An 18,716-nucleotide genomic window follows, 5' to 3' on the forward strand; every position below is an offset into this window, starting at 1 on the left:
TCTTTCTTTCTTTCTTTCTTTCTTTCTTTCTTTCTTTCTTTCTTTCTTTCTTTCTTTCTTTCTTTCTTTCTTTCTTTCTTTCTTTCTTTTTCTTTCTCCAGAGAAAGAATTGATATTGTCTGAATACAGACTAAAGCATGCTATTCTTTACTTTCTTTAATTCTTTTTTTTAAAATTTGAGTCTTCTTGTACGAAATGATTAATATGGAAAAGTTTTATATGATTGAACATGTATAACCTATATCTTATTGCTGACTATCTCAGGGAAGGGGGAGATCATGGAGGAAGGGAGGGATAGAATTTGGAATTCGAAACTTTAAAAAGAAACATCTGTTTTAACATGTAATTGGGGAAAAATAAAATATTATTAAAAAATGAAAAAAAAATCCATCAATCATCATCAGAAAGAGATCCCCAAATGAAAACTCCCAGGAATATTATAGCCAAATTTCAAAACCCCCAGGTGAAAGAAAAAAATATGTTTTAATAAGCCAGAAAGAAATAGTTCAAATACCATGGAGCCACAGTCAAGATCACACAAGATTTAGCAATTGCTACATTAAAAAAGTGGAAGGCTTAGAATATAATATTCTGGAAGGCAAAAGAGCTGGGATTACAGCCAAACAAAGCTGAATATAATCTTTCAAGAGAAAAAAATGGATATTTAATGAAATAGAATATTTTCAAGCATTCCTGATGAAAAGACCAGAGCTGAATAGAAAATTTAACTTTCAAATATAAAACTCAAGGAAAGCATAAAAAAGGTAAACATGAAAGAGAAATAACGAGGGACTCAATAAAGTTAAACTGTACCTTTTTATCCAGGAAGATGATACATGTAAAAAAAACTTTATCATTACTAGGGTAGTTAGAAGGATTCTACATGGAAAGAAGGTGTGGGAGTGATTTGACTATGTTGACTGATACAAAAAATGGATAAGCAAGAAAAAGAGATCCCCTAGGAAGAGGGGGAAGGGATGAAGGATGGAGAAATTTACCTCATATAAAAGGGGCTCACAAGGAAAAACTTTTACAGTGGAGGGGAAAATGGGGGGTTAGGTTGGGCAAAGCTTGAACCACACTCACATCTAAATTTTTTCAAAGATTGAAGATGATATATCGATAAATAAATAGATAGATACTAATTTGGTAATAGAAATCAAAAAAGATTAAGATATTGATCACAGGGAGATCCCTTTTGATTTTTCTAGGAGTATAATTTAGGTGAGTGATCAAAGAAGGAATTAAGTAATTATTATGTAATTATTGTTCTATTTATTGAAATAGAATATTAAACCCTAATCTATAATTTAACATATTGTGACCTTTTTTCTTCTTCAAGATGGCTATAAATCAAATGGTATTGGGTTTGTGAGAGATGTCTGAGGACATTGGTAGACTATATCAATTTGAATATTTCTTTCTTTAAATTGGAGATGCATAGATTTAGAACGATGTTAAGTTAATCAAAGTGTTTCTGACAGACCTGTGACCAAAACACAGAGTATTCATATCTTTTCTTTAACATTCTTTAACATTATGGATTATTTCTTCCATGCCAGAAATATCCAACTAGAAATTAATACAGAGCATATTTATTTATATTAACATTTTATATTATATCACAAGATATATTTTGATTAGGTTAATTTTGAGTTATAAGAAGTCACTCCTTTGTGACTCTCTTTATTGGTGATAATCAGGAAGGGCATTAATGTATTAATTTTGCATCTCAGAGGAGACTTATGAGGCACTGAATAGTAAGAACTAATAGGAATATTCTTCATCATTACCCAAGATTTAAGTGTGTTCTTTCCTAAACAGTTCCATAGAATCAGCCACCTAAAGAAATATGGCATCAGAGAGATGTCAGTTCTATGAGCCAATGTGGGTTCACAATTGGTAGGGTGAAATGCTTCACATCCATTGTCCTTAACCCCTTAGTGTAAGTCATTGAAACCTTAGGGGGCAACATCCAGTTGCTTCCTCTCTCTAGTTTACATTCCAGACTAATTTTCCCATGTAAATAGAAAAGCTGTCCATTTCTAAAGTAGAGGTGTTCAGGTATGCTGGAAAACCATGATTTTAATTGTGGAATTATTTTAATGGGTAGAGAAATTAATAAAATAACTTACCTTAACTCCAGATTTCTTTAGTTCAACACGTAAGACATCACCAAATTTTTCCAATGCAATTTTGGATAAAGAATAGGAGGCACTTCCGAATCCTTTAAATGCACTTATACTAGACATGAAGACTAAACGTCCTAAAAGAAAGATCACATCTATTATAATCAAATCAACAAATTTACCAAGCACTTATTATGGGCAGGATACTACATTGCTCATTGTGAAGAACTTAAAAGAGATATACAATATGTACTAGCCCTTCAGAAGCTTTTAGTACATCTAGAATAATGAGATTATTAACAAAAAGTTATTTTTATATTTTATTAGATAAACAAAAGATATATAGATATATTATATCTATATATCTCAAATAGAGAATAATTTAGAAAGGTATATAGTAAGGGTTAAAGAGTTTAAGACAGACAGATAAATATTCTTCCTTTTTTTTTCTATCACTGTATTCCCAATGATCAGCCAATCTTGGGATTTAGGGCCAATTCATTTTATCTTAGTGCAGAAAGTTGTTCATCTATTCAATTGATATTTATGAGTTATGCACTACACTATGGGAGATCTATTACCTAGGGATTCCTTATAAGAACCGTATCATGACATCATATTTGACCCTCTGCTACTTAGAGAAGACAATGTAGGTGAGGCTACCTGTGTGTATTCTCCTACACTATGCTAGTCCAAGCTGATATTTTGTGGACTGGTTGGCAGTAGCAAAATCAAATGGATAACGGGGCACAGGGAGTTTTAAGGATACCTATAGTTGGGGTGCTATAAAAGTGTATCCAAATTCTTTCTGTGTTGCTGTGTTCAAGACCAAAATATTAGAATCTTTCCAACAAAGAAATTCTAGGAAAGGATATGTCCACTCTGGCATTTTTTTCAAGATTTATTCACAGTCACATTAATTAAAGTGCTTGTTGTATTTGGAGACAACAGTGAAATAAAGGGAAAAAATATTTGAATGGTTCTATTAACACAAATGATTTGACTAGAAAGGTCAAAGGTGACAAATTGCTTAAGGGTTGGCTGATGGTAATAATTTGAATTTCACATTACATTTGGATAGTTTGATGTAAAATAATCTGTTAAACAATTTATTTATCATTTGCTTTGCTGACTTCCAAAGTGATTTGAAGTAGTCTACAAGGTTATGTCTACAGTCTACAAGTCTACATAATAGGAAATAGCCTAATTTAGGATTAGAAAAAAAAGAGGAGAACATTCAAAAAGAGCAGAGGGAATAGATTCTTCTTGTTGTCCAGTCATTTCAATCATGTCTGACTCTTCGTGACCTCATTTGGGTTTTTCTTGGCAAAGATACAGGAGTGGTTTACCGTTTCCTTCTCTAGCTCATTTTACAGATGAGGAAACTGAGGCAAGCAGAGCTAAATGACTTACTCAGGGTCACAGAGCTAGTAAGTGTCTGAGGCCATATTTGAACTCAGGAAGATGAGTCTTCCTGACTCCAGGCCTGACACTTTTTCCACTGTACCACCCAGCTGCCCTATAGATACTAGCAGACATTAGAAATGAGCGAATTAGAAGCAGGCCCCATATTCAGACTCAAGTTTGCTGATACGTAAGGAGTCTAACTGTTTATTTAGATTACTTTGAGTCAAAGACTAAAACAAAACAAAACAAAAAAAAACCCCAAAACAAAACAGCAACAACTAGAAACAATGTTATCCTCTTAAAATAAGATGCTCATCTTCCTATTTCCTAGAGCAAGAAGATATGTATCTAATTTTCTAAATAGTTGTGCCAAAGGGTTTACTGTAGTAACAAATTTTTAAAAAATTTTCTTGACACAACTCGAGAATGTTCCTGCTTCTTCCACAAAACCATTGCATGATTTTTCGTTATGATTTTAGCAGTGGTGTTTTGATGGGAGCATAAAAACTGTAGCAGCCCAGGAACTGATATTAAGGTTTTGCAATTTGTGATAAATGGTCAAAAGATATGAACAGGCAGTTTTCAGATAAAGAAATTAAAGATATCTATAGTCATATAAAAATACTCTAAATCATTATTGATTAAAGAAATGCAGATCAAAACAACTCTGAGGTACCACATCACACCTATCAGATTGGCTAACATGACAAAACAGGAAAATGATAAATGTTGGAGAACATGTAGGGAAATTCAAACACTAATGCATTGTTGGTGGAGTTGTGAACTAATCCAATCATTCTAGAGCTCAATTTGGAACTATGCTCAAAGGGCTATAAAAACTGAGTGCACCCTTTGACCCACAATACCACTTACAAGTCTGTATCCCAAAGAGATCATACAAATGAGAAAGGGATCCACATGTATAAAAATATTTATAGCAACTCTTTTTGTGGTGGCCAAGAATTGGAAATTGAGGGTATGCCCATCAGTTGGGGAATGGCTGAACAAGCTGTGGTACATGAATGTAATAGAATACTATTGTGCTATAAGAAATAATGAGCAAGTGGACTTCAGAAAAATCTGGAAAGACTTACGTGAACTGTTGCTGAGTAAAGTGAACAGAATCAGGAGAACATTGTATAAAGTAAGAGTAACATTGTGCGATGACTAATCTTGACAGACTTAGCTCTTCTCAGCAATGCAATGATCTAAGACAACTGTAAAAGATTTATGATGGAAAATGCTATCCACATCCAGAAAAGGACCTATGAAGTCTCAATGCAAATTGGAGTATACTATTTGCTCCTCTTTTTTTTTCTTTTTTGTTTCTTCCTTGTTGTGGTTCCTCCCATTGGTTTTAATTCTTCTTTACAAACATGACTAATATGAAAATATGTTTAATATGAATGTATATGTGTAGCCTATATCAGAATGCATGCTGTCTTGGGGAAGGGGGAGAAAAGGGAGAGGGAGAAAATTTAGAACTCAAAACCTTGTGGAAGTGAATATTAAAAACTAAAAATAAATATTTTTTTTAAAAAGGGAAAAAAAGGTTATGCAATTTGACCCATACATAGCTTGTAGTGGTTAAAGACTCATGGTAGATTGATAAATGAAGTAAAGAAATGAATTGAATAGAATGAACTTACATATCTCAGCTCTACCTCCCAAGTTTCAGCTCAATGAATATAATATTATTTTTGGAGTAACAGCATATGAAAAAGCATAGGATGGAATTTGATCAGCTCTTGGTTAAAAAAAAAACTTTCCCTGTACATGAGACAAGGCAATGAATAACGATGTGTATATTAAAATAAGGCATTGTAAAATATTAATCACCAGGGCAGCTAGGTAGCACAGTGGATAGAGCACCAGCCCTGAAGTCAGGAGGACCTGAGTTCAAATCTGACCTCAGATCAAACACTTGACACTTACTAGCTGGGTGACCCTGGGCAAGTCACTTAACCCCAATTGTCTAAAAAAAAAAAGGAAAAAAATATGAACCACCTCTGACAGACAAAGTGGAGAAAGGTTTGGATCATTGACCCATCTTTTTAAAAACGAACTAAGCTAAATCCCATTGACTAAGTGATATCAACCATATCTTTTTGTTGACATTCTCAGTATTAAATAATATGGAAGAAAGGTCAATTACAGTAGATGCTTTCTTTTCAGGTAGGAGAATTAATAATCAATGGATAGTTGTAGTTTAAAAATAACCCAGGGTACCAGACTTGCATTATCTAGCTGCCAATAACAGATTGGGAACTATAAGTTTCAAATTGATTTTAAGAATATCCCTTCCTCCTATCATCTTTTTGAAAAAGTCCTATAAAACTCAGTGCCATATTTAGTTTATGTACTGATTCAACTACTTTCCATGATGAGGTCTCAAAATTCAGAAGAAAGATTGTCATTTATGTGGTTGATGTTCCAGGTAATAGCTGGAGGATCTTGATTCTTTATTTTCTGACTTAACTGAGATTTCTGTGATACTTGAATGTATATAGAGCTTTTTGACCACCTGTTATCTTCTGGATCTCCAAGGAGTGCCCAGAAATGGGAGAGTCTAAAGTCAAAAATAATAGTTAAAAATTTAAATAATCAAATCTCAAATACTATAAAACAAATCAAACACACATATACACAAAACAACAAACATACAAAAACATAAAAAGAAAAAAGACTAGCATTTTTTTTCTAGTGGGATCAGAGGAAGTCTAGCTCTGTGATTTCATCCATTTAGGAAACTCCCAGTGTGGAAACTATCTCCACTGATGCAGATCGATCATTTTTTGGCAACTTATAGTCTTAGGGAGTTGTCTGGGACCCTGAGAGTTTAGATGATCTGCCCCTGATCACAAAGCTATTGTGTATGAGGCAGGTTTTGAACTCAGGTCTTCAGACTCTTAATTTCACCACCGTGCCATAGACCTGTAACTAACAATTTTGGCATCTAGGGAAAGTGACATTACTTAATGTTGTAATTTATGATCAACTGATGAATTGACTAGCATTTATGGAGTACCTACAGTGCATAGGCACTGGGGATATAAAGACAAAATGAAGAAGTCACCTTCTGGGAACTAAGATGGCAGAGTAAGAAGTAATTCACTCTCACCCTCCCTTATGGACCTTTGAAAGCCCAGAAAATATTGCTCCAGAAAAACCCTGAAACAGCTGAACCAGCAGAAAGAAATGGTGCAGCAGTCTTGTAACCCAGGAAGCTTGGGGGATTAACGGAAAAGGCACAGGGAGGGGGAGCAGTACAGAATGGGAGGCATGCCAGCAAGCCCGCAGACAGCCCCACCTCAGCATACCAGGGGAGATCCTGAACCCCAGGGTGGTGGAACAGGCAAGCACCAACACCAGAACCCCTAAGTGCCTAAGTACAGGCAGGGAACCTGTAGACCCCAGCTCAGAAAACCACCCTGTGTGATGGCATTCTCCAGCAGCCAAATCTTCCTGTGCCTCATGAAAACTCTGGGAAATACAACTCAAGAGGTAAATCTCCTGGCTTACAGACATCCTCTAGCAGTGAAACATTCCTGTGCAAGGCCCTGGTGAGCAGGACCCAAAGAAAGGAACACAAGGCCCAGGTGAGCAGACATCCCTGAGAGACTAGACTCCCCACCCTTACCCCTAGAGCTCCAGTGTTGCTGATCCCAGCCCAATACCAGGAAAGCTGCCAGAGCCCTACAGTTTCCAAATGCCAGTACCTGGGCCCCCAGCACACAAAGCCAATGACCAGGCCCTGGGCTCCCAGCACAAGAAGCTTGGGTCAGTGCCCCCTGCTCTCCAGCAGGGGAGCTCAATTTTTTTTAAAAGTCAGGAAATAAGCAAACACCATGATCAAAAAGAAATGGACAATGACCAGAGATTCTTATTATGGGGAGAAGGAAGATCAAGGCAGAAATTCAGAAGAGGACAATGTTGTTAATATACCCACATTGGAAACCTCAAAAGGGAATATGAATTGGTCTGAAGCCCAAAAAGCCTTCTTGGAAGAGCTCAAGAAGGATTTTAAAGGTCAAATACAAGAGGTAGAAGAAAAATTGGGCAAAGAAATGAGAGGTATGCAAGAGAGAGTCAATAGCTTGGAAAAGGAAGGACAAAAATTAACTGTAGAAAATGAGTCTTTAAAAACTACAGTTGGCCAACTGGAAAAAAAATACACTGAAGAAAACAACTCCTTAAAAAGCAAAATTGGCCAAATGGAAAAGGAGGCACAAAAACTTACTGAGAATAACTCCTTAAAAAGTAAAATGGGCCAAATGGAAAAGGAGGTACAAAATCCAATAGAAGAAAACAATTTGTTAAAAATTAGAATTGGGCAAATGGAAGCTAATGACTCCATGACAGAACAAGAATCAGACAAACAGAAAAAAAAGAATGAAAAAAAGAAGAAAATGTAAAATACCTCATTGGTAAAACAACTGACCTGGAAAATAGATCCAGGGCCGACAATCTGAAAATTACTGCTCTACTTGAAAACCATGATGAAAAGAAAGAGATTGGACAGCATCTTACAGGAAATCATCAAGGAAAAGTGCTCTGAAGTCCTAGAACCAGAGGGAAAAATAGTCAGCGAAAGGATCCACTGATCACCTCTTGAAAGAGATCCCAAGTTGAAAACACCAAGGAATAGTGTAGCCAAATTCCAAAATTACCAGGTCAAAGAGAAAATACTGCAAGCAGCCAGAAAGAAACAATTTAAATAGCATAGAACCATAGTCAGGGTTACACAGGACCTTGCAGCTTCTACAATGAAAGATCATGGGGTGTGAAATACAATATTCTGAAAGGCAAAGGAGCTTGGATTAAAACCAAGGATGAACTATCCAGAGAAATTGAGCATAATCTTTCAGGGGTGGAGATGGACATTCAATGAAATTAAGGACATACAAACCTTTCCGATGAAAAGACCAGAGCTCAACAGAAAATTTGATCTTCAAATACAAGACTCTAGAGAGTCATAAAAAGGTAAACAGGATAGAAAAAAACAACATGTTATTGATAAGGGCAAACTGTTTACATTCCCCTAAAAGGGAAGATGACACTTGTAACTCTTGAGAATTGTACTGTTATTATGACATTTAAAAGGAGTATACACAGATGAATGGGGTGGGCATGAGTTGACTTTGATGTAATGATAAAAAAACTAATTAAGTGGATTAAGTGGATCTGATTAAGGGATTGTGCTAGGAGAAAAGGAAAGAAGGAGGCAGACAAGGGTAAATTACATTGCATGAAAAGCCACAAAAACCTATTATAGTAGAGGGAAAGAAGAGAGGGAGATGAGCATTATTTGAAACTTACTCTCATCAGATTTGCTTCAAAGAGGGAATAACACAATCAGTTAGGTATGGAAATCTAACTTACCCTATAGGAAGTAGGAGGGGAAAGGGAAAAGAAAAGGAAGGGAGTGAATAGAAGGGAGGGAAGAAGTAGTAAGGGTAAAAGGGAAGAAAAGGGGGAGGGGCTAATAGAAGAGAGGAAGACTGAGGGTGGTGGCCAAAAGCAAAATACTAGTGAGGAGGGAAATGGAGAAAGGAGAAAGAAAAGCATAAACAGGGGAAAATAGGATGGAAAGACACAGATAGTAATCATAACTGTGAATGTGAATGGGATGAACTCTCCCATAAAAGGGAAGCAGATAGCAGAGTGGATTAAAAACCATAATCCTACAATATGTTGTTTACAAGAAACACATTTGAAGCAGAGGGGTATGCACAGAGTAAAAGTAAAAGGCTAGAGCAGAATATATTATGCTTCAGCTGAAATAAAAAGAAGCAGAGGTAGCAATCCTGATCTCAGACAAAGCAGAAGCAAAAATAGATCTGTTTAAAAGAGATAAGGAAGGAAACTACATCCTACTAAAAGGCGCCATAGACAATGAAGTTATATCATTACTAAACGTATGCACCAAGTGGTATGGCATCCACATTTCTAGAGGAGGCATTAAGGGAGTTACAGGAAGAAAAAAATAACAAAACTATACTAGTAGAGGAACTTCAACCTCCCCATCTCAGAATTATATAAATCTAACCACAAAATAAACGAGAAAGAAGGTAAGGAGGTGAATAGAATTTTAGAAAAGTTAAATATGGTTGACCTCTAGAGAAAACTGAATGGGGATAAAAAGGAATATACCCAGGAGAGACAATTTGAAAATTATTGGTCTACTTGAAAACCACGATGAAAAGAAAGAGCGTGGACAGAACTGTTCAGGAAATCATCAAGGAAAACTGCCTAGTCCTTGAACCAGAGGGTAAAATAGTCAGTGAAAGAATCCACCAATCACCTCCTGAAAGAGATCCCAAATTGAAAACACCAAAGAATATTGTAGCCAAATTTCAAAATTATTTTTTTTTTGGCAATACATGGAACCTACACAAAAATTGACCACATACTAGGGCATAAAATCCTCACAGTTGATTGAAGAAAGACAGAAATATTAAATGCATCCTTTTAAGATCATGATGCAATAAAAATTACATGCAATAAAGGGCCATGGAAAGATAGACTAAAAATTAACTGGAAATTAAATAATTTAATCCTAAAGAACAAGTGGGTCAAACAAGAAATCATAGAAACAGTCAGTAACTTCATCCAAGAGAATTACAATAATTAGACAAAATACCAAAACTTTTGGGATGCAGTGAAAGTGGTTCTTAGGGGGAAGTTTTATATCTCTAAATGCTTACATGAATAAAATATAGAAAGAAGAAATTAATGAATTGAGCATGCAACTTAAAAAGCTAGAAAAAGAATACATTAAAATTCTCCAATTAAATACCAAATTAGAAATTCTGAAAACCAAAGGAGAGATTAATAAAATTGAAATTAAGAAAACAATTGAACTAATAAATAAAGCTAAGAGCTGGTTTTATGAAAAAAAACAATAGAATAGATAAACCTTTGGTTGATTTGATTAAAAAAAAACAGAAGAAAAACAAATTACCAGTAAAAAAAAATTGAAAGGGTGAATTTACCACCAATGAAGAGGAAATTAAAACAATAATTAGAAGCCATTTTGCCCAACTGTATACCAATAAATTTGACAATATTACTGAAATGGATGAATATTTACAAAAATATAAATTGCCCAGATTAATAGAAGAGGAAATAAAATACTTAACCCCATTTCAGAAAAAGAAATCGAACAAGCCATCAATGAACTCCCTAAGTGAATGCTACCAAAAATATAAAGAACAACTAATTCCAATACTACATAAACTCTTTGGGAAAATAGGTGAAGAAGGAATCCTACAAAATTCTTTTTATGATACAAATATTGTGCTGATACCTAAACCAGGAAGAGCCAAAACAGAGAAGGAAAACTATAGACTAATTTCTCTAATGAATATAGACACAAAAATTCTAAATAAAATATTAGCAAAGAGATTACAGCAAGTTATCTAGAGGATAACACACTATGACCAGGTAGGATTTATACCAAGAATGAAGGACTGGTTCAATATTAGGAAAACTATCAGCATAATTGACCATGTCAAAACGAAATTAACAGAAATCATATGATTATCTCAATAGATGCAGAAAAAGCTTTTGACAAAATGCAACACCCATTCCTATTAAAAACACTAGAAAGCCTAGGAATAAATGGAGTATTCCTTAAAATGATAGATAGCACTTATCAAAAACCACCAGCAAGCATTTTATGTAATGGGGATAAGCTAGAAGCATTTCTAATAAGTTCGGGGGTGAAACAAGGATGTCTATTATCACCACTGTTGTTCAATATTGTACTAGAAATGTTAGCTTTATCAGTAAGAGGAGAAAAAGAAATTGAAGGAATTAGAATAGGCAAAGAAAGACAAAGCTATTACTGTTTGAAGATGATATGATGGTATACTTACAGTAGACACTATAAAATATTTGGGAGTCTACCTACCAAAACAAACTCAGCAACTATATGAACACAATTACAAAATACTTTTCACACAAATAAAGTCAGATCTAGATAATTGGAAAAATATCAGTTGCTTGTGGGTAGGGTGAGCTAATATAATAAAAATGACAATTCTACCTAAATTAGTTTACTTACTCAGTAATAAGTAAATTAATACCAATCAAAGTACCAAAAAATACTTTTATAGAGCTAGAAAAAAACAATAACAAAATTCATCTGGAAGAACAAAAGGTTCAAAATATCAAGGGAACTATTGGAAAGAAATGCAAGGGAAGGTGGTCTAGCTGTACCAAATCTTAAATTGTATTATAAGGCAGCAATCATCAAAACTACTTGATACTGGCAAAGAAATAGACTGGTGGATCAGTAGAATAGGCTAGGTATGTAAGACACAAGAGTCAATTACTATAATAATCTATTATTTGACAAATTCAAAGACTCCAACTTCTGGGATAAGAACTCACTATTTAACAAAAACTGCTAAGAAAACTGGAAAATAGTATGGCAGAAACTAGGCATAGACTAACATCTTACACCCTATACAAAGATAAAATCAAAATGGGTACATGATTTAGATATAAAGACTGACATTGTAAGCAAACTAGGAGACCAAGAAATTGTTTACCTATCAGATCTGTGGAGAAGGGAAGACTTTATGGCCAAACAAGAGATGAAGAACATTATGAAATGCAAAATGGATGACTTTGATTACATTAAATTAAATAATTTTTGCACAGACAAAGCCAATGCAACCAAGATTAGAAGGGAAGAAGAAAGCTGGGAAATAATTTTTACAACCAGTGTCTCTGATAAAGGTCTCCTTTCTAAAATATATAGAGAACTGAATCAAATTTACAAGAATACAAGTAACTTCCCAATTGATAAATGGTCAAAGGATCTGAATATGCAGTTTTCAGAGGAAAAAATTAAAGATATCTATAGTCATATGAAAAAATGCTTTAAATCACTTTGGATTAGAGAAATGCAAATCAAACAACTCTGAGGTACCACATCACACCTATCAGATTGGCTAACATGATAAAACAGGAAAATGATAAATGTTGCAAAAGATGTGGAAAAATTGGAACATTAATGCATTGTTGGTGGAGTTGTGAACTGATCCAGCCATTCTGGAGACAGCAATTTGGAACTATGCCCAAAGGGCTATAAAAAACCCTTTAACCCAGCAATACCACTTCTAGGTCTGTATCCCAAAGAGATCATAAAAATGGGACAAGGACTCACATGTATAAAAATATTTGTAGCAGCTCTTTTTGTGGTGGCCAACAATTGGAAATTGAGGAGATGCCCATCAGTTGGGGAATGGCTGAACAAGTTGTGGTATATGAATGAAATGGAATACTATTCCATAAGAAATGGTGAGCAGGCAGATTTTAGAAAAACCCGGAAAGCCTTGCATGAACTCATGCTGAGTGAATTGAGCAGAATCAGGAGAACATTGTACACAGTAACAGTCACATTATGAGATGACTGACTTTGCTGGACTTAGCTCTTCTCAGCAATGCAAGGATCTAAGACAATTCCAAAAGACTCATCGTGGAAAATGCTATCCACATCCAGATAAAGCACTGTAGAATCTGAATGCAGATGGAAGTATATTATTTGTTCTCTCTTTCTTTTGTTTTTTCATTTTGATTCTTCTTTCTCATGGTTCTTCCCATTGGTTCTAATTCTTCTTTACACCAAGACTAATGTGAAAATATGCTTAATAAGAATAAGTAGAGCCTATATCAAATTGCATGCCATCTTGTGGAGGGGGAGGGGAGGGAGGGGAAGAAAATTTGAAAAAATATTATGTAAATGAATGTTGAAAACTAAAAATTAATAAATAGTTTAATATAAATGGTTACTGCTGTTAAGGTATTATATGTGAAAGTAATATAAAAAATAGTTAAAATAAATTCAGTTCACTAGGCAAGAGATGCCCTTAGTAAGGTCAGGGTTTGCTGGAGCCAACTCTGACCAGTTTGAGAGAGCCAAATGTTAAATTACACTTCAGAAAGCAGCAATTGATACAAATCAATCTTTGATTTATTGTTCTATTGACTAGAACTAAAAATGTGTTAATAATGCAGATGAAAAAAGTCTCTATAATCTTTTTGAAAGTAGTATATTAGTAGTATATTATATGACATTTAAATTTTACTGTACTATTATTAAAATTACTAATATTAAATCAATATTAGCATTAGTAATTAATTAGTAAAATTAATATTAAAATTACTGATATTAAAATATGTTACATTGTAGCACTGATTGGGAATTTTATTTCATGTTAATAAATCACAATTATGTCAGTTTTTTTTAAAAGAGTGTGTCCATACACCCCCCTCATCCCTCTTATTGTTAAACATTTATCACACTTCTGTATTGCTCTATAAAAATTGCTTGAGCTCAGCAGAAATGCTCCAGACAATGAAGTCATCACAAGATTGGTGAGGCCTGGTGGCTATGGGCTAATAACACCTAATAACAACAATAACAATAACATCAACTGGCATTTATATACTACTTTAACATTTGCAAAGTACTTTCCACCAAGTATCTCATTTGATCATGACAACATTCCGAACTATGTTTATACATACATCAATACTTTTAATAACACTGATGATCTATCTGGTAGCTTCATATTTTAATTAATCACTCTTTCTAAGTAGGTGCTAAATAGAAGCAGTTTGGCATAGTGGGCAGATGGCAGGCTTAAGAATTAGGTGTGCAAGTCTCACCTGACACATAATGGCCATGTAACCTTAAATAAATCAATAGACCTTTCAGCAACTCCATGCATCTTTAAGACTAAGAATTCCAAAATAAGTTGATTTGCATTGGAAGAGGAGTTGGGTTTTTTTTTTCCTCCACCAGTAGATTCCTAAACCAATAACATCTCAAATCCAGGCCAGAAAGCAAACCAGGCACTAAATTCTGAGCTAGTATTTTTATACCAATTCAAGGGTTACATTTTTGGACTTTTAATTTTAGTGCCCTAGGGCAGAGTTCCTGTAGTGATGACTAATCCCAGTGATGGATCTGTATGCCAACAACCCTAACCTTTCTTCCCCAGAGATCTTGCTAGAAATGGAAGCAACTGGATCTTTTGAAAGCTGCAGCTGCTTCATCTCTGAGGTAGTCATTTTTTTTAAAGATCTAACTCAAGAATCACCTTTTAAAACAACTATTTGTTGTTACCTTACTCCACATTAATAATTTTCATATTTGTCATTCCACAGAATATTTGCTTGGCGATATTTTGATTCATTTTACTTGGTTTATATTGATGTGTCTTTTATGATTCTCTTCTTCCTACAATATGCAGGGCATCCCAAAAATCTTAGAGCAGTTTTAGGCTATTAAAGCTTAAAGCTACACTAAGACTTTTGGAACACCTATTAGGTGAAAGCTCTATGAAACCTGGGACTATGTTTCCAAGTCTTTTTAAATCTTCACAGCTTTTATTAGAATATAGTACAAACCAGAGGTCCTTATGCATGCTTTCTGAATATATATTGCTGGGGTAAGGAACCTGCAGCCTTGAGGCCACATGTGGCCTTCTAGGTCCTTGGGTGAGGCCTTTTAATTGAATCCAAGTTTTACAGAACAAATCCTTTTATGAAGAGGTTTGTTCTTTGAAGTTTGGAATCAGTCAAAGGGCTGCACTTGCAGATTCCCCACCTCTGTTATATTGTATGACTGTAATATTCATTCACTCTTGTGATCAGGGAATAAGAAACCAGATTGAATAGTTAATTCCTAACATTCATTGCCACAGCTGGTCACATATTTTTATGAACAGAAGTTCATCCAGGCTAGGCTGTGAAAAGAAGTATGTTGTTTTAATAATAACTGTTGAGCTATCATTCATGTTTCTGGATCTGAAAGAGTAAGCTCAAACACAGAATCTTGGAGCCTTGTTGACAATTTGCTTTTCCTATAGTATGGAATGTAAATGCTTGAAATTAACCTCTATATCATCTAAAGCCCTGACTAGGTTCCATTATTTGACAATAGTAAAAATATCAGACTCACCTTGACTCTTTTTTATAAGAGGAAGAAATTTTAGAGTTGTTCTGATGCTCCCCAAAATATTGACATCTAAAACTTTTTTTGATTCTTCAAAAGGTATCCATTCCATCTCCCCACACAATCCTAGACCTGCATTGTTTACTAGACCCCAGAGACCTAGAAATAAATAATATTATTTTAGAATATCAGTTATTACTGATTGAATAATGAATGATTGAAGAAGAGAACTGTTGTCTGCCAGAACAACACTATTAGCTATATTATAACACTCTGGTGAAAAGTCATACTTTTCTACCTTCTTTTTATTCAAGTTTTTGAAGGAGATGTCATATGATTAAGGAAATTAAAATTATTCTGTATCATTTGATAATTGGTTGTATTCTGTAATTAACCCCATTCTGTATTACTGCCCCATTTTGTATAATTGCTCAAGCCAACTTCTCAGTACGTGAGTTAAGTTCAGGAACACAGCTTTTCCTCTTGGCAAGGATATCGGAGTGTTTTGTCATTTACTTCTCCAGCTCATTTTACGGATGAAGAAACTGAAGCCAACAGGATTTAGTGACTTGCCCCGGGTCAAATAGCTGGTCTGAGATTGGATTTGAATTCATGTATTCTTGACCCTGGGCCGAACACTCTATCTACTGAGTCACCTAGCTCCCTTCTACGCATCAGGGAGTCTGCTAACTCAGGTCTACTAACTAGGCTTGTAAGATGCTGATAGGTCTCATAAAATAATTAACATTCATGTCAGAGAAAGGTGGTCACTAGCCCCACATTTGTATGCTAGCCTGCTTTCTTTAAAATAAGCAGTCATGTCACCACCCTTATGATGCTATATACCCTGGAAATAGAAAATAATCAGCAGAGGGAAGGCACTAGAAGTAAGAGGAATTGGGAAAGTCTTCCTATAGAAGGTAGGCTTTTTGCTGAAACTTGAAAGAAGTCAGGGAAGCCAGGAAGCAAAGAAGAGGAGGGAAAGCGTTCTATGCATAGGGGACAGTCAGTGAAAATGCTCAGAGTAAGGGGATGTTATTAGACAAAAACTCACAAATCAATCATGTAATTAAATCATTTAATCTCTCCGTGCCTCAGTTTCCTCATCTGTAAAATAAAAGATTTGGACTTGGTGACCTTGTTTTAGAAATGCTTGAGCTCCACCACCTACCAAATTATCTAACATTCTTCTCCATTCTACTTGGAACCATGCTGGACATTCATGGGAGATGAGGGGTGGGAGGAGATGGGGGAGGAAACAAGGGGAAGGGGAATGGCTTTATTCTAATTAACTTTCACTCAAAACTAGTTCTGGAAAAGATCAGTTCCTCACAGGATTATTGTGAGAAAATGTTCTATATGAGTTATTAGACAGAGACACATCAATCAACAAACATAAGGTGCCTAGTGTGTGTCAGAGACTGTGCTAGGCACTGGAGAGATAAGTGCCAAAAAATGAAACTATCCCTCCTCTGCAGAGAAAGTTTAAGAGGAGTGAAAGAGACCTGGTATGAAAGAGGCTCAGGGAGGGAAAGAAAATTTCTAGCATGTTCCACCACTCTTTTTCCCCTAGGGACAGGATGTAACTGAGAATTTTAAACTGGGAGAAATCCCAGTGGACTGTGCTGATACTAGGTTGCAGTCTTAGAAACTACTCCTTTCTCCTCCATACACCTTTCTCCCTGAAGCCTGGGATCCAGACATTAATTAGTCTTCACTCTTACCTATAGCAAACCCTGCCTGGGTGCAAAGCTAATACTCTTTGTGAGGGTAGGTGTCAGCTCTCAAGGTGTCCTGGGGACATGGAATAGCTGGGAGTCTGCTCTAAAGGAAGGGAAAAAAATACTGTTTTCAGGCAGATTCTTCAGGAGGAAGTCCTTGGCATCAGCCACATCTTGATCCTGAGTGACATCGAGTTTGAAAACATGCAGACGATGGCTAGTTCCTGCCTCCTGCCTCAGACTTTTTGCTCCTTCCCCATCTGGAAAAAGGCAAGTAGCAAATACAGTGAAGCCAAGATGGAATAGTCTTAAGGCCAGTGAATGCCCAAAGCCAGTATCACAGCCGGTGATGAGCACTGCTTTGCCAGTCAGATCACTTCTTTTCTGATGAGATGCTACAGAGAATGCAACTTTTCTCCAGGCTAGCAGTAGTAATCCTAGAAGAGTTATCCAGAACAGGTAACCCCAGCCATGCATTAACCCTAAAGCCATAGGGACAGCTAAGAGGGAGAAATTGAGGATTCCAAACATAGCCTGACTTCTCTTCTTAAAATGATAGAGTAATGTACCTTCTTTATACAATTTCCTACTAATGCTCAATGCCAACCAGAAGGACAGAGTAAGCCATGAGCTATCTCCTCCCTCACCCCTTCCTCAACAGAGAAGTGATTGTTATAGGCTGTGCTAGGAATGGAACGGCTATGCTGGTAAACAAATAGACTGTGGACTTTGGCTTACCAACGCAAAGCCAGCAGATTTGCTGCAGTCACAAATATTAAATAGTTTGACTAGGCTTCTCTAGACTTGCCCCTGGTATTGTTCATAACTTGGCCCAAATTAGGGAGAAGAAAAAACTGAATCGGGAGAGATGAGGAGGCTAACAGCAACGAACAACAACAATAATGCTTACACAATGGACAAAGAAGAAAAAGCAACAGAACTCTAAAAATGATTGGAGGTGGTGTGGAAGAATGTTGGCTTTGAAATTAGAGGAAATAGGCTCAAATCCTGGCTCTGTAACCTATCTGACTTTGGACAAGTCACTTCGACTCTCTGCTCTTTAGTTATTTCATTTGTAAAATGAGGGGTTTGGACTAGGTAATGTCTAAGATCTCCTCGAGATTTAAATCTGTAATACTAAATAATACTTCCCTCCCACAAGAGGGTAAACTCAGTCCATTTACCAACACCTAAAGTCAAACTCCACTTGTAAAATAATTCCATGGAATTTTGACAAATATTTATTTGACACTAGAAAATGACAGAGGAAATAAATGGTGAATGATTTTATAGGATCTTTCTTTAACCCACTAATAGATATTCACACACACACACACACACACACACACACAGGTTTTTCAAGGTTAAATTAATTACTATGAAATTTTTCAAGTCTATTAAAACATTCTAGATTCTCCTCCTGTGGGATAGTTAAAAAAAAAAAACCTGAAAACAAACTTGGTTAGTTCTGTCTTCACATTAGGT

The 18,716-nt window shown here is 35.6% G+C and overlaps 1 protein-coding gene across 1 annotated transcript in view; it reads right to left on the reverse strand.

The window, feature by feature from the left end:
• Positions 1–17,762, reverse strand: part of LOC114026526 (short-chain dehydrogenase/reductase family 9C member 7-like) — a 31,171-nt gene extending 13,409 nt beyond the window's left edge. Inside the window, 6 exon segments of the mRNA XM_027840265.1 lie at positions 2,136–2,266; positions 5,409–5,413; positions 6,906–6,913; positions 13,843–13,865; positions 15,517–15,669; positions 17,357–17,762. Of these exon segments, the coding sequence (XP_027696066.1) occupies positions 2,136–2,266; positions 5,409–5,413; positions 6,906–6,913; positions 13,843–13,865; positions 15,517–15,669; positions 17,357–17,762 (726 nt within the window).
• Between the last annotated feature and the right edge of the window lie 954 nt (positions 17,763–18,716).

This window comes from Vombatus ursinus, unplaced genomic scaffold (genome assembly GCF_900497805.2).
Source record: "Vombatus ursinus unplaced genomic scaffold, bare-nosed wombat genome assembly UNPS02014841.1, whole genome shotgun sequence".
Classification (NCBI taxonomy): domain Eukaryota; kingdom Metazoa; phylum Chordata; class Mammalia; order Diprotodontia; family Vombatidae; genus Vombatus; species Vombatus ursinus.